The sequence below is a fragment of the Ornithorhynchus anatinus genome, chromosome 6 (genome assembly GCF_004115215.2).
Source record: "Ornithorhynchus anatinus isolate Pmale09 chromosome 6, mOrnAna1.pri.v4, whole genome shotgun sequence".
In the NCBI taxonomy this organism is placed as follows: Eukaryota; Metazoa; Chordata; class Mammalia; order Monotremata; family Ornithorhynchidae; genus Ornithorhynchus; species Ornithorhynchus anatinus.
Genome location: NC_041733.1, coordinates 23,762,378 through 23,786,452, shown reverse-complemented (window position 1 = coordinate 23,786,452; position 24,075 = coordinate 23,762,378). Strand labels below are relative to the sequence as shown.

At 45.2% G+C, this 24,075-nt stretch overlaps 1 protein-coding gene across 1 annotated transcript in view; it reads left to right on the top strand.

The window, feature by feature from the left end:
• The first annotated feature begins 18,467 nt into the window (after positions 1-18,467).
• HS6ST2 (heparan sulfate 6-O-sulfotransferase 2) overlaps positions 18,468-24,075 on the top strand; it is a 323,440-nt gene continuing 317,832 nt past the window's right edge. Inside the window, exon 1 of the mRNA XM_029067743.2 lies at positions 18,468-19,509. Within this exon, the coding sequence (XP_028923576.1) occupies positions 19,001-19,509 (509 nt within the window). The 5' untranslated portion in view covers positions 18,468-19,000. The remainder of the gene's footprint in view (positions 19,510-24,075) is intronic.

The following is a 24,075-nucleotide window of genomic DNA, read 5'->3' as shown; positions in this document are numbered from 1 at the left end:
ACTAAGCCAAGCTGCTTCTCCAAGTACAAGCCCAAAATCAATCATGTACCAATTTTGTGTACAAATATAAGCCTAGTGGGCTTACAATCAAAATAAATAGACCACAAACAGAAGGATCCATGCAATTGAAAACTATTTTCAGTGGCGGAAATGGCTTCAAGCCCAGGCTGATTCCAAGTTCTATGAAGACAAAAAGGATAGTTTCAGGAACAGTGTGCTACTTTGAAAAGCCATGTGAGATTATGTTGGCAGACGTTCAGCCCAGTAAAATCTAGCCACTGGGCTTTGGTTCTGACCTAAAAGAAGAGAAGGACAGGAGCAGCAGTATGGCATACTACCTTTGCAGTTGTTTTTAGCCTTTCGTGTGCTCCTGGGTTGGGTTCCTCTCAGAATGAACTCTAAGTGTTCCTGAGAGACTTGTTCCTCTTTAGCATGCTTTATTTAGGTTTGGTTTCAGGGTAGAAAACCAATCTTCTACTCACAGTATTTTATCTAAGGAGCAGACTATTCACTAGAGAAAGTGATAGACCTTGAAGGAAGATAAGAAAATGGAGTTTTTGCAAAATGCACAATGGGAAAATTCTTACGTTAAAGTAGTTTTTCCCCCTTGTTTCTTTTGTACTATCTGGCATTTTAGAGCATCGGGCATTTTATAAAATTAGTGTTGGATTAAACAGTGTTTTTCAGTTGATTTTGAACACGAAGTTATGTGGTGAAATAAGTGACTGATTTTACTTCAATATGCTAAGTTATTGAGATGGCAGATAATTCTTCACTTTACCATATTGCACCTGACAGAACTTATAGGATGTGTCTGTATGGGGCAAGTGTTTTTTGAAAGAGAAACTTATGGATGAAAAATGTGTTTTTACCCAGAATCTCCATGGGGCCCAGCTCATACTAAGTGCCTAATTAATATTGGAGGGGATTGGGCCATGTTCCCTGCCTAGGCAGGCTTGATATCAACATGCCTGCCTGGCAGACAGACAGACAGACAGACTGGGCATTTCAGGACTTTTCTCTTACTCCTCTTTGTGCCTGGATAATCCTCTTCATGACATGGGGAGAGAGGGAGAAAGGAGGGACCCTCACTTCTTGCCATCAGTTGACCAATCAATCATATTTATTGAGACACTTTAAAACAAATTACAGATAGGGGAAATAGAGTTTAAGATATGTACATAAGTGCTGTGGGACTGAGGAGAGTATCACAGTGCTTAAAGGATACAAAGCCAAGTGCATAGTTAATGCAGAGGTCAAGACAGATAGGGGGAATGAGGGCTTAGTATTATCATTAGGATTATTACAGTATCTATACAGCCCTAGAGTATTATAGCAGGGAATAGAATTTGCTTAGACAGCTGCCAGCGCCCAGGGAACTGGAGCCCGTGGGTTTTTTGAGGGAGAGTGCTACAAGAAGTGGATTCAATTGTTAAGGAGACCAGGGCAGGTGGAAATATTAAAATTTTGACTTCCTATACAGTTTTTGAATTCTCCAAGTGCTTTCACATGTCTTAGAACACTTTAGTCCTCCAACACTGGGAGGTAGGGAAAGGCACGTATTATTGTCCCTGTTGTACAGAGGGGGGAAACTGGGGCTTGTTGTGGTTAAATAGCTTGCTCCAAGTAGCCCAGCAGACATGTGGGAGAGGTGGGATTTGAACCTGAGTGCTCTGACTTCTAGACCCATACTCTTTCCATAAAGTTGAATCTTTGGGTCAGGGCTAGGACAGAGCAATGAGAAGGGAATGGAATTAATTCAGCTCAGGTTTTCCTCATTCATTTTGGTCCTGTTGTGTCAACCTTATTTACTTAAATGAACTAAGTGAATGAAGCTTCATGTAAAGGCCAACTTAACATGATTGGGGGTTTCCTCTGCAGCCCATCCATTTACTGTTAGATCAGGGAGGACATGGGTTCCCTCTTGGCCCAGGCCCCTGCTACCTTCCCCTCCATCTCCAAAGTGTAGCTGAGATGGGATCATCCTTTGAGATGAGGGAGAAAGGGAATGGCTCGTGGCTTAGTGGTTAAAACACAGCCTTGAGAGTCAGAAGTACTGGGGTTCTAATTCCAGCTCTGCTAAATGTCTGCTATGTGACCTTGGGTGAGCCACTTCATTTCTCTGGGCCTCAGTTACCACATCTGTAAAATGGGATTAAGAATGTGAGTCCCATATGGGATAAGGATTGTGTCCAACCTGATTGACTTGTATCTACCCCAGTACTTAGAACAGTGCTTGGTACATAGTAAGTGCTTAACAAGTTCTATAATAATAATAACTATTATTATTATATTGTTTTGCCTCAGAATAGAGTTTTTACATAATGTAAAAAGAAGGAGATTTTGGGTTTCCTTTTTGTTCAACTTGGCTCTCATCCTGGTCTCTGTACCAATGATTTAAGCTATTTAGGAATTACTTTTGAGAGAAGTCTGAACCCTGAGTTCTGGTATGTCTGGCCCCCTTAAAGTCCTGCCCTGTTGTGGTGATGGCAAAGACTATCTTTGACTAAGGAAATACAAATGTTTCAGCAGCTTCTCAGATCATTATGTTCTGGGGTAAGCCCTATTTAGGACTCCAGTGTATCCTGACTAGGATCACTGAATCCCATTTATTCAGTGTTGGATTGAATTGTGGAACTTTCACAAATATTAAAATGCCAACCTCATTAGGATTTACAACCAAGATATTCTTGATGAAAGCACAGTGTGGCATAATGGAAAGAGCATGGACCTGGGAGTCAGAGGACCTGGGTTCTAATCCTGACCATACCACCTATCTGCTGTCTCAGCTTGGTCAAGTCACTTATCTGTGCTTCAGTTTTCTCATCTGTAAAATGGTGATTCAATGTCTGTTCATCCCTCCAACTTAGAAAGTGAGCCCTATGTGGGGGACAGAAACTGTGCCCAACCTGATTATCATCATCAGTGATATTTATTGAGTACTTACTATGTGCAAAGCACTATACTAAGTGCTTCGGAGAGTACAATACAACAGAGTTGGCAGACACACTCCCAGCCCACAACAAGCTTACAGTCTAGAAGGGGAAGTGGATATTAATATAAATAATTTATAAATATAATTTAGAGATTATCCACCCCAATACTTGGAATGGTGCTTGCTTGACTCATAGTAAGTGCTTACCAAATATTCCCCCACCCCCCCCCAAAAAAAATACCCAAGCCACCTTAAAAAGGTGAGCTGACAGGTTCATTTTCAGCAAAAAATTGTCTAGGTGAAGGGCTGAGATCAAAGCCTTTTCATCTCCTGCACATTTAGGCATTGGCTGCCTCCCATTCAAAATCCCTGAACCTTCCTTTGATTCTTGTCCAATGTCTTTAACTCTAACCCGCTTCTTACATTTTACCTAGGTTCAATTAATATTTTTTTATCATGACCCTCTTTAGATTCTTCCTCAAAAGGTAGATCTCTTTTAAGGTGACTTTCCAGAGAAAAATATATCACAATTGTATTTTTCAAAGTTGATTTCTGTCAGCTAATTCAATTCTTCAGTCTTTGGAGTGTTTTTTAATGTCACCTTGGGAAAGAAAGTTTTTGAAAATGCACATAGAAAGTGCTACTTTTACTTTGACACTCTGACCTTATAAGGAATTTCATTATGCTCTCCCAAAGTTCTTAAAGTGTCCCATCTTGTTAAATATTAATTTTCATTTAGTATGACATGTATGACTCCCTTTAAATTCATTTCATTTTTTTCTCCAAATTATTTTTACAAGAAGGAATGAATCCCTCAAAGCCCATCTGCTGAAAGGAAATGTTTTTTCTTTAATAAAATTTGACCCATACATCTGCCTCCTCTAAGCCCTTTATGTTTGTTTCAAAAATGATTTTCAGTCATCAAACTTTATAATTCAAGGAGAACCAGGGCTCCCACAGTGTCTGGTGAATTGAGATTTCACTTTCTTCTCTTTTTCTCTTACTGAGTTTCGAGGAGACTCCACCGCCACCATAAAACTAGAAAAACATAAACCCAGCATGGAATTTTAAAAATTCAAATGAACGTGGGGACTTTTAGGTTAGATATTAGTCTGACATCACTTTTTCTGTCATCACTTTTAACCTCACTTTCATTCTACCAGAAAGCTTTGGGTGACTATTAAATTTTGAAGTTATAACCCTAATTCAAGCTCTTCCTTCTGGTGGTGGTTCACGTTGAACAATTGGTGTGGAGTTGCATGCTTCTTCAGCCTGTTCTCTTCCCTGAAATTGGGTGGAAGTTTGCTCTTGGGATAGTAAAGAGGGTAACCACCACACTCTAGTTCCTAGGACCTTTTGGTGCCCCTGTCACAAATCGGGTGCTGAGTTGGAGGGACCTTTGACCTCCTTATCTCTTTTCCATCCTCTCTAAATGTTCAGGATTCTGGCAGGACCAAAGGTTTAGTGCTAGAACCAAGACATTTTTCTGAGCCACCAATCTCAGTCAGAGAATGGGATTTAGATAGTAATTGTGGGGCTTATTAAGGGTTTGACATTAATAATCACCCCACTCTCAATCCCCCAGCACTTTTGTATATATGTGCATACTTATGCACTTAATAATAATAATGCTACTTGTTAAGTACTTACTATGTGCCAGGCACAGTACTAAACACTGGGGTGGATATAAGCAAATTGGGTTGGACACAGTCCCTGTCCCACATAAGGCTCACAGTCTCAACCCCCATTTTACAAATGAGGTACCTGAGGCAGAGAGAAGTGAAGTGAGTTGTCCAAGGTCACACGGCAAACAAGTGGTAGAGTCAGCATTAGAACTCATGACCTTCTGACTCTTAGTTCCTTGCTCTATCCACTACACCATGCTGTGTAAATATGTACATATTCATAATTTATTTATGTTAATGTCTGTCCTGGGCTCCAGACTGTAACTCCTTGGCCCGGAACATGTCACCAAATCTGTTGTACTGTACTCTCCCAAGTGCTTAGAAAAATGCTCTACACTCAATAAGTGCTCAGTAAAACCATTGTTTGCTTAATATGCTAAGCCCTCTACTTGGTAAGGAGCAGGGTAGATTTTGGTGATATTGTGAAGGTTGCATTGACAGGACTTGGTGACAGATTAACTATGTGGGTTGAATGAAAGAGATGAGTCGAAGACATCACCAAGGTTATGGTCTTGTGCGATAAAGAGGGTGGTGGTGTCTACAGTGATGGGAAAGTCAAGCTGGAGGATAGGGTTTGGGTAGGAATATAAGGAGTTCTCTTTTGGACATGTTAATTTGAGGTGTCGGCAGAGAATCCTGAAGAAAGACTGCAACAGGCATTAAGGGTCTTTTCAGTGCCAAAGATTCCCTTCCATTTGCATTTGCCCCCTTCTCTCCCAGTTGTTTCAGCTCTAGGCCTGCTTGATGGTCTCTGGATGTTCTTGATTACTTGATTAACTCAAGGCAAGCACTTCACAACACAACTTATTCCCTTATGTTCCTCCCTCCTGTCTTCTGAAAAAGTAGCTGAAGATAAAATGAAACTACTCCTTGATCTAATCAGGACCCCTGGCCCCACTGTTCAGTGAGATTTAATCATCTAAAGAACAAAGAAGGTCCAGGCCTAGATGGGAAAACCCCATTGGACTTATTGCTGCCTATCCTTCCTCTCCTGGTTCTCCTCTTATCTCTCTGGCCGATCATTCTCGGTCTCCTTCGCGGGCTCCTCCTCCCCATCCCATCCTCTAACTGTTGGGGTTCCTCAAGGGTCAGTTCTTGGCCCTCTTCTGTTCTCCATATACACTCACTCCCTTCGTGAACTCATTCGCGCTCACGGCTTCAACTATCATCTCTATGCAGATGACGCACAGATCTACATCTCTGCCCCGTCCTCTCCCTCTCCCTTCAGGCCCGTATCTCCTCCTGCCTCCAAGGCTTCTCTACCTGGATGTCTGCCCGCCACCTAAAACTCAACATGGCCAAAACTGAGCTCTTCATCTTCCCTCCCAAGCCCAGTCCTCTTTCTGACTTCCCTATCACTGTGGATGGTATGACCATCCTTTCCGTCTCTCAGGCCCGCAACCTCGGTGTCATCTTTGACTCTGCTATCTCATTCACCCCACACATCCAATCCGTCACCAAGACCTGCCGGTCTCACCTTTATAATATCGCCAAGATCCGCCCTTTCCTCTCCACCCAAACGGCTATCTTACTGTTACAGGCTCTCATAATATCCCAGCTGGATTATTGTGTCAGCCTTCTCTCTGATCTCCCTTCCTCCTGTCTCTCCCCACTCCAGTCTATTCTTCATTCCGCTGCCTGGCTCATCTTCCTGCAGAAACGCTCCGGGCATGCCACTCCCCTTCTTAAAAACCTCCAGTGGTTGCCTATCGACCAGCGCACGAAAAAAACTTCTCACTCTAGGTTTCAAGGCTCTCCATCACCTTGCCCCCTCCTACCTCTCCTCCCTTCTCTCTTTCCACTACCCACCCCGCATGCTCCATTTCTCTGCCACCCACCTCCTCACCATCCCCCGTTCTCGCCTATCCCGCCGTCGATCCTCAGGCCACGTCCTCCCATGGTCCTGGAATGCCCTCCCTCCTCACCTCCAAACTAATTCTCTTCCCCTCTTCAAAACCCTACTTAGAGTTCACGTCCTCCAAGAGGCCTTCCCAGACTGAGCTTCCCCTTTTCCCTCTGCTCCCTCTGTTCCCCCTCTACCTCCCCCTTCACCTCCCCTCAGCTAAGCCCTCTTTTCCCCACTTTCCCTCTGCTCCTCCCCCTCTCCCTTCCCCTCCCCTCAGTACTGTGCTCGACCGCTCAGTTGTATATACTTTCATTACCTTATTTATTTTGTTAATGAGATGTACATCACCTTGATTCTATTTATTGCTATTGTTTAATGAGATGTTCATCCCCTTGATTCTATTTATTGCTATTGTTTTTGTCTGTCTGTCTCCCCCGATTAGACTGTAAGCCCGTCAATGGGCAGGGACTGTCTCTATCTGTTGCCGATTTGTCCATTCCAAGTGCTTAGTACAGTGCTCTGCACATAGTAATCGCTCAATAAATACTATTGAATGAATGAATAAATGAATAATGTATTTATCCTGTATTGTACTCTTCTGATTAATTTAAATGCTGACCCAAATGTATATAATCACCCATCCTATATCGACTGGATTACTGCATCAGCCTCCTTTCTGCCCTCCCAACCTCCTGTCTCTCCCCACTCCAGTCCATACTTCACTCTGCTGCCCGGATTATCTTTCTATAAAAACGTTCTAGACATGTCACAGCCCCCCTCCTCAAAAATCTTCAGTGGTTGCCTGTATCAAGCAAAAACCTTTATATCAAGCAAAAAACTCCTCACTGTTGGCTTCAAAGCTCTCCATCACCTTGTCCCCTCTTACCTCACTTCCCTTCTCTCCGTCTACATCCCAGCCCACTCACTCCACTTTGTCACTGAACCTCGTTCTCACCCATCCTACCATCAATCCCAGCCCATGTCTTAGCTCTGGCCTGGAGCCCCCTCCCTCCTCAAATCTGCCAAACAATCACACTCCCCCCCTTCAAAGCCCTTTCCTTCTGCCCCTTGCCTCCAGGGATGTGAAAAGGTCATGACCTCATGGCTGGGCTTGGACAGCACTAGTGTGATACTTTTCTAGAGAGGGTTCCCCTCCCCTTGGGTCAGCCAGCAAAAGGAGAATCCCCGACCACCCCGAAGGAGGGAAGGAGGGAATTGATGGAGGTTAATCAGGTCACCCCTATCAAAGAACTTGAAGGACATGGCAATCTATATATATTTGTATCATCATATTCCCTGGGGATATCATTGCACCTGGAGAGTTTCCAGTACCTTATCAGTATGGATACACTTCCAGAACGGTTATAGTTGGAGAGTGGGGTGTTCTGGGGGAGATGTGTCATGAAGTCTCTGTGGATTGGAAATGACTCAACAGCATAAAACAAAAGATAGTGTCATATATATTTATATAGTGACATATATATTTATATAGTTATATATATTTATGTGTAGTCATATATTTACATATATACACATATAGTAAGGACAAAAGGAAGTAGGGGAATCTAACAAATCTATAATGCAAAACAGTGAAATGTATTGTTATCCTTTAGGGAAGATGTACCCTTACTGCATTTTCTGCATTTTTACTGTGCTTCTGAAACCGGGTGGATGTTCCATATTATTTACAATGGCAATGGTGGTGAATTTTTTTCTTGGACTGTGTCTAAAAATGTGAACTGGACAAAGCACTCTAGAATCTGGTGGTAAACTTTATTGTGTCAGTATGAACCAGAGGTGGCCCGACGCAGCTCCTGAGCCCTAGGCAGCTGTTTATCACTTGCTGGGTGGCTCGTACACCTTTGCTCCCTTATTTAGTTTCCTGGGGTGCCGGCAGCAGCGGGCCCTATGGTGCCTCTCTTCCAGCTATTTTGACAGTGGCGGTAATCCATCAATCCATTATATTTAGCATTTATAATGTGCCAAGCCCTGTGCTAAGCACTTGGTAGAGTACAGTAGATTTAGTAGACTCATCCCCTGCCCTCAAGGAGCTTACAGTTTAGCAGAGTGCCACCTCACCCTCCTAGCTCTGGTTTGGGGAGGGGTGTGACACCCAGTTTCCTGAGCCGAGCATCTATTCGCCATTTCACTTTAAAAAGCTTTGTAATTTGCAGCTCTTGACCATATTGTGGTTTTGGTTTATGGCTCTTCAGTTCATCATCAGTGATATTTATTGAGCACTTACTGCATGCAGAGCACTGTACTCAGTGCTTGGGAGAGTATGATGCAACAGCTTGGTACAATGAGGCTTGGTCACCTCTGGTACAGATGCTCAACCCAGTAGCTAAGGTGTAATTATCCTGCTACATCTGTTTTGTATTCCTATATAATTTCCTCCTCAGTATTATTCAGTGGAAAGAGCATGGGCTTGGGAGCCAGAGGTCATGGTTCTAATCCCAGTTCTGCACTTGTCAGCTGTGTGACATTGGGCAAATCACTTTACTTCTCTGGGCCTCAGTTCCCTCATCTGTAAAATGGGGATTAAGACTGTGAGCCCCATGTGGGATCACCTTGTATCCCCCCAGTGCTTAGAACAGTGCTTTGCACATAGTAAGCACTTAACAAATGCCATCATTATTATTAATACATGTATTATTAATAATAATACTTTGCTGTTATTATTATTTTTATTTTTATGGTATTTAAATGCTTACTCTGTGTCAAGCACTGTTCAAAGTAGTGGGGTAGATACAAATTAATTAGGTTGGACACAGTATCTGTCCAACAAGGGGGGTCACAGTCTAAGTAGGAGGAAGTAGGGTTTTAACCCCATTTTACATATGAGGTAACTGAGGCATAGGGAAGTCAAGTGACTTGTCCCGGGTCACACAGCAGGCAATAGCAATAACTGTGGGCAGAGAAAGTATCTGTTTATTCTTATATTCTACTCTCCCAAGAGCTTAGTACAATGCTTTGCACAGAGAAAACACTCAATAACTATGATTGAAGGAATGAATGAATGAATGAATTGGTGAAGCAGGGATTAGAACCCAGGGCTACTGACTCCCAGGCCCATGCTCTTTCCGTTAAATCATGCTGCTTCTCTTTACTGCCCCTAGATTTTGCCCTGTGGTTATTTTGCCTTGACTTACTGTAGTTTGGAAAGTAGTGTATGTCTTGAAACTGCTACTTAAGGGTGAAAAGGAACCAAAATGGGGAAAATCCATCATAAATGAAAGGATGATACTTGTTTAGAACATTCAGAAATAATGACTCTCTCGGGAACACTGTCTCTGTGTGCATCTTGTCTCTTTTAGTATATAATTCATTTAGAATATGCATTAGACTAACATTTATCATGTCTTTTAATTCTCCTATGGTAGCACTCAGGATCAGTTTTAGACCAGCACATGTCTTCATTTCATAAAGCAAAATAAATAAACCTGGGATGTAATTTTTAAAAAATTTATACTACTGCTGAGAGTGATGGATTGAACAGACCAAAATCCCTTTATAGTGTTAAAGCTGGAATTTCAAAACACAGTGCTTTCATTAAACAGCGCAGTTCATTCAATTTGGAGAGACAGACATAAAAAGAAACAAATTGACTCAATGGTTTTCATGCTTTGAATCACTGGGACAAAATTGCCTATTATTGGGAGTGTAAATGTCTTGAAAATATAAGATTCAGCTGAAAATATGGGGTGGAGGAAAATGGTCAGGATAAGTGAAGAAGACTTCAATTTGCTTAGGGTGATACGGCTCTGCATAAATAGCATCAGTGCTTGTGTCTCCAGCTTCCTTAGGCATTCATTTCCATGCTGTCGGCTTTTATTTTAAAGGGTCCCGGTCACCTTTGAAATACTTCCCAGGTATGTCCTAAATTGCACCTTACAGTAGGCACAGCCTCTATGGAAGATGAACTAGTATTAGAGTTGATTTCCCCTAAGGGATTCTCTAAGACCAGAGGCATTTTGCTGTTTTGTTACATAAGGAGATCATAAGAAATAACTGCTCATAATGCACTGATGTAATTGCAGAGCTTTGAACGCAAAGACAACTGACCTTTTAGTTTCCAGAATCATCAACTTTTCTGTGGCCACATTATCTGCATGGAAGGATGATTCTCAAAAAATTAGAAAAATCACCACCACTCTACTCTAGAAAAAAACAAAACCCCTGCTAAAGACTGCTGAGTCCTCCTCCTTTTCCAAGTTATTTCCAAATGATAAAAGTAAAAAAAGCTCTCCTTGTCTCGCAGAAACAAGTCAATAGAAAACTTAAGAACTTGCAATTCAGCAAATTACCTCCCTTCGTCTCTTAGCCCCTCATCTCCCCAAATTAGTGCCATCAATCCTCTAGCTTTAGGGTATTAGCTCATCAGCAACTGACAAGACCATGCTCTTTCTCTGCAAGTTCCAGGACTGCACTTTTAGTGGTCGAGGCTAACTATGAAGCAGCTAACATTAGCCACTGTCAAGAGGGGATGGCAGAGTGGATGACACCACAAGTCCGTTTCCATACACCAATTCTTATCTCCTGATTTCAAATTATCATTTCAACCTTTAGTGACAAATGATAAATGATTGCATTTCATTCTAAATACCCTTGGGGTTTATGGAATCTGGGAGGCACCAACTTATCTTTCACTGGGCCAACTTGCCGATGGAATGGACAGACCTGTAGCCTCCCAGTGATGTTTTATTTTTTGCAAGTAACCAGCACGTGAATGGGAGAATAAGCAGTCCAAGATGAGGTTTCCCTAACTGAACACTTCTGAACATTTCCCTGGGGGTTTGCCACGGTCACTTCATTATAATGGTGAGCTTTTTCCCTCTGGGTTGGTGCTACTTTCCCATCTGTATCAACTTTTCAGAACTTTGTTTTTCTCCAGAGTCTTTCTGGGCTTAAATTTTTCATTGAGCTAAAAAACACAGTTACCTTGTTGCTTTGGAACGATTCTATTTTGTAAATATGGGAGATAGTAAAAAGTAAAAAAAAAACAGGGCTGAAACAGCATCTGACCAACAATATTTGAAAATATCATAAAGTGGATGACCTCCTTTAGAGGGGAGGGAACTAGAATAAGACCTTTTCCTTAAAGGCAAAAGAACAAAGACATTTTCTCAACCATTGCTGGTTGGGTGGACCAGCCCTGAGGATGGTACTGAAGGAGAAGAGAAAGAAAGAAAGAAGGGAACCAAGGTTTTACAAGAACAGAAGGAGATACTTGCAGTTGGGAAGGGAAAGATCGATTTGTCCTCCTCCAGTCTACTGCTTCCTGCCCTCCCAAGAGCAGATAGTCTACCTGACTGACCTGATCCAGTGCTGGAAGGCAGAAGCTCTTTACACTTCTCCCTCACAACTTTGTTCCTCTTGGTTACTCTACAGGGCCCTGGATTGAGGAGTGTTGCAGGGAGGTGGTGTATGGGGACATGTCCTGAGTGGGAGTGGGTTCTTTGAATTAAGGCAGGAGGAATATATGAGGAAGACATATATGATTAAGAGGTCTTTCCTATGTGAGCCCTTGTGGAACATCAACATCATCATCCTCATCATTATGAGAAGCAGCATGGCAGAGTGGATCAAGCACAGGCCTGGGAGTCAGAGGTCATGGATTCTAATGCCGGTTCCGCCACTTGTCTGCTCTGTGGTCTTGGGTAAGTCACTTCACTTCTCTGTGCCTCGGCTACCTCATCTGTAAAATGGGGATTAAGACTGTGAGCTCTATGAGAGACAGGGACGGTGTCCAAAATGGATTTGCTTGTATCCTCTCCAGCGCTTAGTACAGTGCCTGGCACATAGTAAATGCTTAATGAATACCATAATTATTTTTATTATTATCATCATTAATGGCATTTGAGTACTTACAGAACACTGTATTAAGTGCTTGGGAGAGTACAACAGAGTTAGTCAGCCAGTTAGTCACTCGCATTTCTTGAGCGCTTATTGAGCACATGGCGCTGTACTAAGTTCTTGAAAGAGTACAATATAACTACAGACACATACCCTGCCCACCCTAGCATACAGTCCAGAGGGAGAGACAGATATTTATATAAATAAGGTTTAATATGTAATTTAAAGATATGTATGTAAGTGCTATGGGATTGAAGGTGGGAGAGGGCAAATATCAAATGCCCAAAGATCACAGATCCAACACAGAACACAGACGGGAGAGGGAGCAGAGGAAAAGAAGGCTTAGTTGGGGAAGGTCCCTTGGAGCAGATGTGACCTGGGAAGCAGCGTAGCTCAGTGGAAAGAGCCCGGGCTTGGGAGTCGGAGGTCACGAGTTTGAATCCCGGCTCTGCCACTTGTCAGCTATGTGACTGTGGGCAAGACACGGAAACTTCTCAGTTACCTCATCTGTAAAATGGGGATGAAGACTGTGAGCCCCACGTGGGACAAACTGATAACCCTGTATCTCCCCCAGCACTTAGAACAGTGCTCTGCACATAGTAAGCGCCTAACAAATACAAACATTATTATTATTAGAGGAAGGATGTGGGCCTTTGTAGAAGATTGGTGAGGTGAGTTAGGAGTGGCTGAGCTGACTGAGTGCTTTAAAGCCAAAGGTAAGGCTTTGATACTGAGGTGGATGGACAACTACTGGAAATTCTTGAGGAGACATTGGCTGAATTTTTTTTAGAAAAATGATCCAGGCAGCAGAGCGAAATTTGGACTGAAGTGGGGAGAGATAGGAGGCAGGGAGGAGGCAGAAGCAGTAGTCAAGGCAGAATAGGATGTGCTTGGATCAGTGTGGTAGCAGTTTGGTTGGACAGGAAAGGGCAGAATTTATCAATGCTGTGAGGATAGAACCAACAGGAATTAGTGACAGATTTGAATATGTGGGTTGAACGAGAGAAATGAGTCGAGGATATCACCAAGGTTATAGGCTTGTGAGACAGAGGATGGTGCTGCTGTCTAAAGTGATGGGAAAATTGGGGGAGGACAGGATTTGGGTGGGACTAGGAGTTCTGTTTTGGGCATGTTAAATTTAAGGTGTCAGGCGGACATCCTGTTGAGAGACTGCAATAAGTATTATAACATGACAATAGACATTAAGTATCTTTTCAGTGCCAAAGGTCTTGTTCCAATCAAGAACACAATCAGTAGACATTATTGGAAACCTTGGCCAAATACGGAAATGCCTCATTTTCCTTCTCTGTGTCTAATCTCAGGGCCAAGGTTTGTCAACCTTTTTGGGCAGAAGAGCCACACAAAATGCACAGTAACTCTTCAGAGTTTTCTAAGAGCCAGTCAAGTTACAGACATGTGTGATAGGGAGGTGAGTGGTATTGTCTACAGCAATGAGAAAGACTGGGACACATATTCTGTCCCTCATGGACTTCCTTGCTGGAATTAGAAGACAGTGCAGTGAGAAGCAGTGTGGACTAGTGAAAAGAGCACTGAAAGTGGAAAGAGACCTGAGTTCTAATCCCACCTTTGCCTCTCACCTGCTGGGTGACCCTGGGCAAGTCACTTAACTTCCCTGGGCCTCCTCCAGTTTCCTCATCTGTAAAATGGGGGTGAAATACCTGTTCCCAATTCTTTCTCAGACTGTGAGCCCCAGTTGGGCCAGGGCACTGTGTGTCTGACCTGATTAACAGGTAATGTGGGAAGCAGAATGTCCTGGTGGATAAAGCATGGGCTTAGGAGACTGAAAGACTGGCTGGGTTTTAATTCTGGCTCCACCACTTGTCTGCTGTGTGATTATGGGTAAGTCACTTAACTTCTCTGTACTTCAGTGACCTCACCTGTCAAGTGGGGATTAAGACTGTGAGCCCCATGTGGGACAGGGACTGTGTCCAACCTGATTAGCTTGTGACTACCCCAGCGCTTAGCGTGGTGCTTGGCACATAGTAAGTGCCAAATACAAATACATTATTATTAGCACCTAACAAATAATTAACAAATACAAATGTATTACATTTGTAAAAATGTAAAAACAAATGTATTAACAAATACATTATTATTAGCTACCCCATTGCTTAGTGCTGTGCTTGGCACACAGTATGTGCTTAACAAATACCACAATTATTATTGTTATTAAGACTGCAGGAGTAGAGCTTCTAAAAACCTAGGAAACTGGGGGACCCTGGTGGCAAGATCCTAGGACTAGTAATCTGGTGACTTAATTTCCAGTCCCAGTTCTGCCACTGGCCTGCTATGTGAATTTGAGCAAGTCACAGTAACAACCTCTCTGGTCCTAACTTTTCTGAGCTTCAGTCTCCTCATCTGTAAAATGGTGATAAATGATTGTGAGCTATGTGTCCCTCCCTCTGTTTCTTTGTGGATCACATATTGCAGTCTACCTTTAGCTACTCCAGCACAGCCTTCCCTAAATCCTTCTTTCCTCTTCCCCCACTCCCTTCTGCATCACCTTGATGTGCTCCCTTTATTTACCACCCCCTCCCAGCCCCACAGCACTTATATACATATCTGTAATTTATATTAATGTTTCTCCCCCTCTAGACTGTAAACTCATCGTGGGCAGGGAATATTGTTATACTATACTCTCCCAAGCTCTTAGTAGAGTGCTCTGCACACAGCAAGTGCTCAATAAATGATTGATCAAATAGTAAATGCTTAATAAATGCTGTATTATCATCATCCCTTTAAGGGTCATCCTATAGATAAACGTATCTACCCCAGTGTTTAGCACCTATTAAGTGTTTAATAAACACTTTAAGGAGTAGCTGATACTGATAGTAAAGTAGAGCAGTGTGGCTCAGTGGATAGAGCACAAGCCTGGGACTCAGAAGGACCTGGGTTCTAATCCTGGCTCGGCCATATGTCTGCTGTGCGTCCTTGGACAAGTCACTTAACTACTCTGGGCCTCAGTTACCTCAGCCGTTAAGTGGGGATCAAGGCTGTGAGCTCCATGTGGGACAGGTATTATATTCAACCTGATTAACTTATATCATTTTCCCCAGTGCTTAGAACAGTGCTTGGCACAGAGTAAGGGCTTAACAAGTACCATAATTATTGATAGATGACATTGTTATCTATCCCAGTGCTTAGCACATAGTGTTTAACAAAAGCTTTAATAATAATAATTATGGTATTTGTTAAGGGTTTACTACGTGCCAAGCACTGTTCTAAGCGGTGGGGTAGATGCCGGGTAATCAGGTTGTCCCACATGGGATTCACAGTTTGAATCCCCATTTTACAGATGAAGTAACTGAGGCCCAGAGAAGTGAAGTGACTTGCCCAACATCACACAACAGACAAGTGGCGGAGTCGGAATTAGAACCCACGACCTCTGACTCCTAAACCCGTGCTCTTTCCACTAAGCCAGGAGGCACAATCCCTTCCCATGGCTAAATGGACTCTGGATCTGCATGTACAATGAGCAGGGGATTAAGTCAAACAAAGAGGAGCCTTTAAATATGCACTGTGTCCATGTCCCTTACAGCCAGACCGTGAGCCAGTGTGGGGCAGGGATTGTCTCTATATGTTGCCGAACTATACATTCCAAGCGCTTAGAACAGTGCTCTGCACACAGTAAGCACTCAAGTGGCTCCGTGGAAAGAGCCTGGGCTTGGGAGTCAGAGGTCATAGGTTCTAATCCCTGCTCCGCCACTTAGCTGTGTGACCTTGGGCAAGTCACTTCTCTTCTCTGGGCCACAGTTCCCTCATCTGTAAAATGGGGATGAAGACTGTGAGCCCCACATGGGACAACCTGATTACCTTGTATCTACCCCAGCACTTAGAACAGTGCTTGGCACATAGTAAGCGCTTAACAAATAGCAACATCATTATTAAACACGATTGAATGAACAGCATGGCTCAGTGGAAAGAGCCTGGGCTTGGGAGTCAGAGGTCATGGGTTCGAATCCCGGCTCTGCCGCTTACCAGCTGAGTGACTTTGGGCAAGTCACTTCACTTCTCTGTGCCTCAGTTACCTCATCTGTAAAATGGGGATTAAAACTGTGAGCCCTACGTGGGACAACTTGATCACCTTGTATCCCCCCTAGCACTTAGTGCTTTGGGAAGCAGCGTGGTTGAGTGGAAAGAGCCAGGGCTTGGGAGTCAGAGGTCATGGGTTCAAATCCTGCTCTGCCACTTGTCAGCTGTGTGTCTGTGGGCAAGTCACTTAACTTCTCTGTGCCTCAGTTACCTCATCTGTAAAATGGAGATGAAGACTGAACCTCACGTGGGACAACCTGATTACCCTGTATCTTCCCCAGTGCTTAGAACAGTGCTCTGCACATAGTAAGCCCTTAACAAATACCAACATTCTTATTAATCTCCATTTTCCAGATGAGGTAACTCAGGCACAGAGAAGTGAAGTGACTCGCCCAAAGTCACACAGTTGACATGTGAGGGACACGGGATTAGAAGCCCGTGCTCTTTCCACTGAGCCACTGCGGAAGGTGGATTTCAACATCAAGGGGGAATGACATTTCATTCATTCAATAGTATTTATTGAGCGCTTACTATGTGCAGAGCACTGTACTAAGCGCTTGGAATGAACAAGTCGGCAACAGATACAGTCCCTGCCGTTTGACGGGCTTACAGTCTAATCGGGGGAGACGGACAGACGAGAACAATGACAATAGATAGAGTCGAGGGGAAGAACATCTCGTAAAAACAATGGCAACTAAATAGAATCGAGGCGATGTACATTTCATTAACAAAATAAATAGGGTAATGAAAATATATACAGTTGAGCAGACGAGTACAGTGCTGAGGGAATGGGAAGGGAGAGGGGGAGGAGCAGAGGGAAAGGGGGAAAAGAGGGTTTAGCTGCGGAGAGGTGAAGGGGGGTGGTAGAGGGAGTAGAGGGAGAAGAGGAGCTCAGTCTGGGAAGGCCTCTTGGAGGAGGTGAGTTTTAAGTAGGGTTTTGAAGAGGGGAAGAGAATCAGTTTGGCGGAGGTGAGGAGGGAGGGCGTTCCAGGACTGCGGGAGGACTTGGCCCGGGGTCGACGGCGGGATAGGCGAGACCGAGGGACGGTGAGGAGGTGGGCAGTGGAAAGAGAGAAGGGAGGAAGGTAAAAGCAGCGTGGCTCAGTGGAAAGAGCACGGGCTTTGGAGTCAGGGCTCATGAGTTCAAATCCCAGCTCTGCCACTTGTCAGCTGGGTGACTGTGGGCAAGTCACTTCACTTCTCTGGGCCTCAGTTCCCTCATCTGTAAAATGGGGATGAAGACTGTGAGCCCCACGGGGGACAACCTGATTCCCCTGTGTCTACCCCAGCGCTTAGAATAGTGCTCTGCACATAGTAAGCGCTTAACAAATACCAACATTATTATTATTATTAAAAAATGGTGGTATTTGTTAAACGCTTACTATGTGGAAAGCATTGGGGGAATACAAGGTGATCAGGTTGTCCCCCGTGGGGCTCACAGTTTTCATCCCCATTTTCCAGATGAGGGAACCGAGGCACCGAGAAGTGAAGTGACTTGCCCCCAGTCCCCCAGCTGACAAGTGGCGGAGGCGGGATTCGAACCCATGACCTCTGCCTCCCCAGCCCGGGCTCTTTCCACCGAGCCACGCTGCTTCTCGGGGCAAGGGGATAGAGAGCGTTTTGGGCGGGGCTGCAGGGTTGGCAGCTGGGGATTCGGGGGCGGAGCCGGGCTCCCTCCCGAAGCTCGTTGGGCCGCCGGGCGGCTTCTCGGTCGGGCAAAGGGCAGGGTTCGCCGGGGGCGGGGCGAGGAGCACGTGGGCTGCACGGGGGCGGGGCCTGGGCCGGGGGGCGGGGACTGGACACGAAGGCGTATCAGAGGCGGGGATGGGGGCGGGGTCTGGGCTCGGGGACCTATCAGAGCTCGGGGGCGGGGCCTGAGCCGGGGGCGTTGTCGGGGGCGGGGCCTGGACAGGGGGGCGTATCAGAGGCGGGTTCGGGGGCGGGGCCTGGGTATGAGGGCCTATCAGGGATCGGGGGCGTGGTTTGAGGGCGGGGCCTGGACACGGGGGCGTATCAGAGGCGGGGACAGGGGCGGGGCCTGGACGCGAGGACCTATCAGGGCTCGGGGGCGGGTCCGGGGGCGGGGCCTGGGCCCTCGGGAGGAGGCAATGGGAGAGTCGGGAAGCGAGTGGGCACGGGGATCGCGGAGCGGACCCCGCAGTAAATGAGCGAGGAGGGGGAGGGCGTGAGGGCAGGTTCCATCCGGAGGGAGCAAGGGCGGAGGGATTCTGCCCTCTCTCAATCTCCCTAAGTGGGTCCCAGCGTGTTCGGGAAGGAGGGAGCGAGACTGGGAAGAAGGGAGGGCGCTGCAGCGCTGAGGCTGCCGGGAAGGAAGGAAAAAGGGAAAGCGGCAGGAGCAGCAGGAGGAGCAGCAGCAGGAGCAGCAGCAGCAGCAGGAGTAGCAGGAGCAGCAGGAGCTGCAGGAGCTGCAGGAGCTGGAGCAGGAGGAGCAGCATTAGCAGCAAAAGCCGCGCCTGGAGTTGGAGCCACCGCGGCAGCGCAGTCCGCCCCAAATCATGGAGGCGACGGCCGAGCGGGGGGGTGGGGTCCCCCGACTTCTCCCCGAGTGGCGCCCCAGTTGGGAATCGGCGTAATGAGCCGGGATTCCCCCCTCCCGCCGGGAACATGGATGATAAATCCAACAAGCTGCTCCTGGCTCTGGTGATGATCTTTCTGTTCGCGGTCATCGTCTTGCAGTACGTCTGCCCGGGCACGGAATGCCAGCTCCTGCGGTTGCAAGCCTTCAGCTCCTCCATAGCCGACCCGTACCGGGCGGAAGACGAGACCCCGGCCAGATTCGTCCCCCGATTTAATTTCAGCGAAGATGACCTCCTGCGGAAGGTGGATTTCAACATCAAGGGGGATGACCTGATCGTCTTCCTCCACATCCAGAAGACGGGAGGCACCACTTTCGGTCGCCATCTGGTCAGGAACATCCAGCTGGAGCAGCCCTGCGAGTGCAAAGCCGGACAGAAGAAATGCACTTGTCACCGGCCGGGGAAACGGGAGACCTGGCTCTTCTCCAGGTTTTCCACCGGCTGGAGCTGTGGATTGCACGCGGACTGGACCGAGCTCACCAACTGCGTCCCCTCCGTGGTGGACAACAAAAAAGAAGTCAAGCTGAGACCCACCAGGTGAGCGCCCTCCCTCCCCCTCTCCCCCTGACGCCAGCTTTTCCAACTTTTCTGGGAGGGTGGTAGGGTTTAATAATCATCATAATAATGCTGGAATTTGTTAAGCGCTTACTATGTGCAGAGCCCTCTTCTAAGAGCTGGGGGAGATACAGGGTAATAATAATAATAATAATGTTGGAATTTGTTAAGCGCTTACTATGTGCAGAGCACTGTTCTAAGCGCTGGAGTAGATACAGGGTAATAATAATAATGTGGGAATTTGTTAAGCCCTTACTATGTGCAGAGCCCTCTTCTAAGCGCTGGGGGAGATACAGGGTAATAATAATAATGTGGGAATTTGTTAAGCGCTTACTATGTGCAGAGCACTGTTGTAAGCGCTGGAATAGATAAAGGGTAATAATAATAATGTTGGAATTTGTTAAGCGCTTACTATGTGCAGAGCCCTCTTCTAAGTGCTGGGGGAGATTCAGGGTAATAATAATAATGTGGGAATTTGTTAAGCGCTTACTATGTGCAGAGCACTCTTCTAAGCGCTGGAGTAGATACAGGGTAATAATAATAATGTTGGAATTTGTTAAGCGCTTACTATGTGCAGAGCCCTCTTCTAAGCGCTGGGGGAGATACAGGGTAATAATAATAATAATAATGTTGGATTTGTTAAGCGCTTACTATGTGCAGAGCACTCTTCTAAGCGCTGGGGGAGATAGAGGGGAATCAGCTTGTCCCACGTGAGGCTCACAGTTAATCCCCACTTTACAGATGAGGTAGCTGAGGCACAGAGAAGTTAAGCGACTTGCTCAAGGTCACACAGCTGCCAAGTGGCAGAGCCGGGATTCGAACCCATGACCTCCGACTGCCAAGCCCAGGCTCTTTCCACTGAGCCTCGCTGCTTCTCTCTCAGGTTGTCCCACGTGGGGCTCACAGCCTTCATCCCCATTTTCCAGATGAGGTAACTGAGGCACCGCGAAGTGAGGTGACTTGCCCACAGTCACCCAGCTGACAAGTGGCAGAGTCGGAATTGGAACCCATGACCTCTGACTCCCAAGCCCGGGCTCTTTCCAGTGAGCCACGCTGGCTGAACCCCAACTGCCTTTCCGGGGGGGTGGGGTGGGGTGTTCCAGTTTCCCCAGGCCTGGCCTCACCCCTGGAGACGTGCATCTTGCATCACATGAAAGATGCAAAGTCCATTTTACCAAAAGCAACTGCAGAGCTCCACGTGCTTGGGAAGAAACTGCTTTTAGACCACCGCAGTCATTGTTCCTGCTCTCTACTCTTGCCTCCCAACCTCCCGTTATCTCTCTACTCCCCCCGAAAAATACTCAGTTTAAAAGGCTGGGACCCGAGGGGAGGGAGAAAGATCAGCCTCATCTCTAAAACGATTCGAGCCTTTTCTTGCTTCTCAGTTGTCACAGTGACTTGTCACAATGTGATACTGCAGTAGAACAGCTACTTAGCGTAGAGAAGAGAGGGCTGTCTGAACGAGTTAAATGCCGTTGTGGCACAGCCTGACCCAAATTTCAGAGAACGTGTTTTTTTTTTAAAGGGAGCTTATCAGATTTTATGAAAAGCGTGGCCTCCCCCCTCCCCATAATTTGATATTTGCTGTAGGTGTTTCTGGACAGTGCTGAAAATAGCTTGCAGTTTCGGCCGCCCCTCATGCAGTGCTGCTGTGAAACCGTAGTTATTTGTCATAAAGCTTTTGGTCGTGATGCAGAAAGGTACCCAGATCTAAGCAAGCTTTCCTAAGAAACCACTAAATTATTTAGCTATGTTATATTTGAAAAATCTAGCACAACATAAAACTTTCAGTATGCCCTACTTGACGTACAAGCTCCATCGGGCCAATTGGGAAGGATGGGCAAGTTAGGATTCTTTGAATAAAGTTCCCCTCTCTTGTGAAAATCAATCGCATTGGAATTGATCAATGAAGAAATTAGGTAGTGAGTTGCATTTAAAGAGAATGGATTCCTTACACTCTGTTCCCATACTCATGTTCGACACGACTTCGGAAAGGTGGTTTTATATTGCTTGGTTGGTTTTTCCCTTTCGGAGGTTAGAGGATGTACTGTATTTCATGATGCCCATTGTTAGTGTTTTGCAAAACAAGCTCCCTCGGGAAAATATTTGCATGGTTGTCAGTGAGCTCCACGTTAGTATAGCTGACTGAGGGCCCAAGTGCCATGAATTTTTTGGCTCATTAGACTCATATTGGCACAAATGTAAGAAGTGGGGGGGGGGGGGAAGTGTCCTTTACCGGTAGCTCTAGTATTACCATCTTCCCTCCGTCTCGCCCTTTCCCGTTTGTTACTTCTCTTGTCTTGCGTAATGGTTCATTAGTTTACATAACAGATGACGAACTTGATATTCAGTCTAGGGTGAACCTTATTTTCCTTCTTGTGAAGTGATAGGGAGCTTTTGGGAAACTGAGGTGCTTCTTCCTCCCCTCCAGATTTGATTTCATTCTTTATATGATCTTAGAATTTTTCAGCGAGATTGGTTTTTGTCTTTTCAGCTAAGGTGTGGACACTTTAAATGTCTGTACCTTGCCCGTTTAAAATATTAGTAAATGATTGTCGTACTGCTCTGCCGAAACAGTCGCGTGACATGTCAGAAGTTATTAATTGTAAATAAAGTCTTTCAGGCAGAAATAGAGTTCTGCAGATATGGTCTTAGGAGAAAAAGAAAAATGAAACCTCAACAAAAGCAGCAGTGACTTGCAGCCTGGGTCACGTTTCTGTCCAAAGTGTTCTAATGCATTTAAACAACATACACATTAGCTTGAGGTATGTGTTGCAAATGCAGCCCCACATTATTCATATGACATATATTATTTATTAGCAGACCCAAGAAGAAATAAGGCAAACCCACAAATCTTTTGTTATGGTTAGTTCAACTGGTAGGGACCTTAAAGTGGAGGTGCTAATGGATAGCCCAAATCTAGGCCACAATTTATTTGGAAAGGAATTATATGAGAGTACTTCTTTTGTAAAGGGTGACCCGACACTGCCATCTAGTAGGGGAAAAAAAAGCTTCTATCATCTTCCTCTGTCAAAGAAGAACCCCGTCTAAAAATTGGTAGAGTTCACACTTTGGGAGAAAAGTTGAAATTTATAGGGAAAAACATCCCCTTCCAAGTTATGTTTTAAACTCTTGAGGAATATAATGTTACTGTTTGAGCCCTCCAGGATTCTGAAGCATTCTCCCTTAAGAAATTAATTTTATTTGCTCTGACAATATGTAAACCATACTCCTGGAACTAGAAATTGGAGACTAAGGGCTACCCAAATGTGCTAATTGGAGTCCTGACCCTCTAAAGGACCGAGAGCCCTACCGATGTAGAACAACAGAATAAGCCACTGTTTCCTCCTTACCCTGCAATTTCCAATATTTGAGCACCCTCACTTACTGTTAGCATCTTAGCTTCCTTCCTTGAGGGCACTGACTCTTCACCTAGATGTTTCAAGTAAATCAGGGGATAACCAAATCCTTAGATGCAAAATAAATGCTGATTGAAGACAGTGGTCACACTGCTTGTCACAGAGCATAGTGCCTTGCTGGCAAAAACTTCGAGACATTCATTGTGGATGCATTTTAAAACACATATTTAGAAATTGTAGTTCAGAGATCCTCCAACGTTATGTGGGATTGAGAAATGAGACCTGTTCTAATATTGGTCTTGAAAATATTTCTGAAAATCACTGCCTCAGTTCCCTCAGTTCAACAGTTCAACAGTTCAACTATTGTTAACTCTTGGAATGTGTGAGGACCTCAGGTTTAGGTGTGGAAACTTCTTTCATTCTCATGCTGGTTCTCCAGATACCCTGCTAGAAGACACCTACCCAGGTCATAATTTTTAAGGACTTAAAATGCACCTCATGTTAAATTCATTAAAAACATATAGTGCTCTAGTTAATTTCTGATCTACCAAGATTGGCCCTCCTCCAAGGAAAAGCAGAAGGACAGGGAGGAGAGTTGGACAGGCAAGGTTTGGGCAGAATCAATCGTATTTATTGACCATTTACTATGTGCAGTGCACTGTACTAAGCACTTGGGAGATTACAATATAACAGAGTTGGTAGACACATTCCCTCCCCTTGATGACCTTACAGTCTAGAGGGGGAGGCCGACATCAATATAAATTACGGATACGTGCATGAGTGCTGTAGGGCTGAGGGAGGGGTGAATGAAGCGTACAAATTCAAGTCTGAGGATGATACAAGGCAGTGGGAGAAGAGGAAATGAGGGCTTAGTTGGGGAAGGCCTCTTGGAAGAGACGTATTTTAAATAAGGCTTTGAAGGTGAGGAGAGTTAATGTCTGTCAGATATGAAGAGGGAGGGCTTTCCAGACCAGAGGTAGGATGTGGGAGAGAAACAACGGCAAGGTAGACGAGATGAAGGTACAGGGTGCAGGTTGGCATTAGAGGAGTGAAGTGTGCAGGCTGGGTCATAGTAGGAAAGGAGTGAGGAAAGGTAGGTTAGGCATTGAGTGCTTTAAAGCCGATGGTAAGGGAGAAGTGGTGGGAGACCCCATTCATGCTACCACTCTATTGTATACTCCCAAGCGTG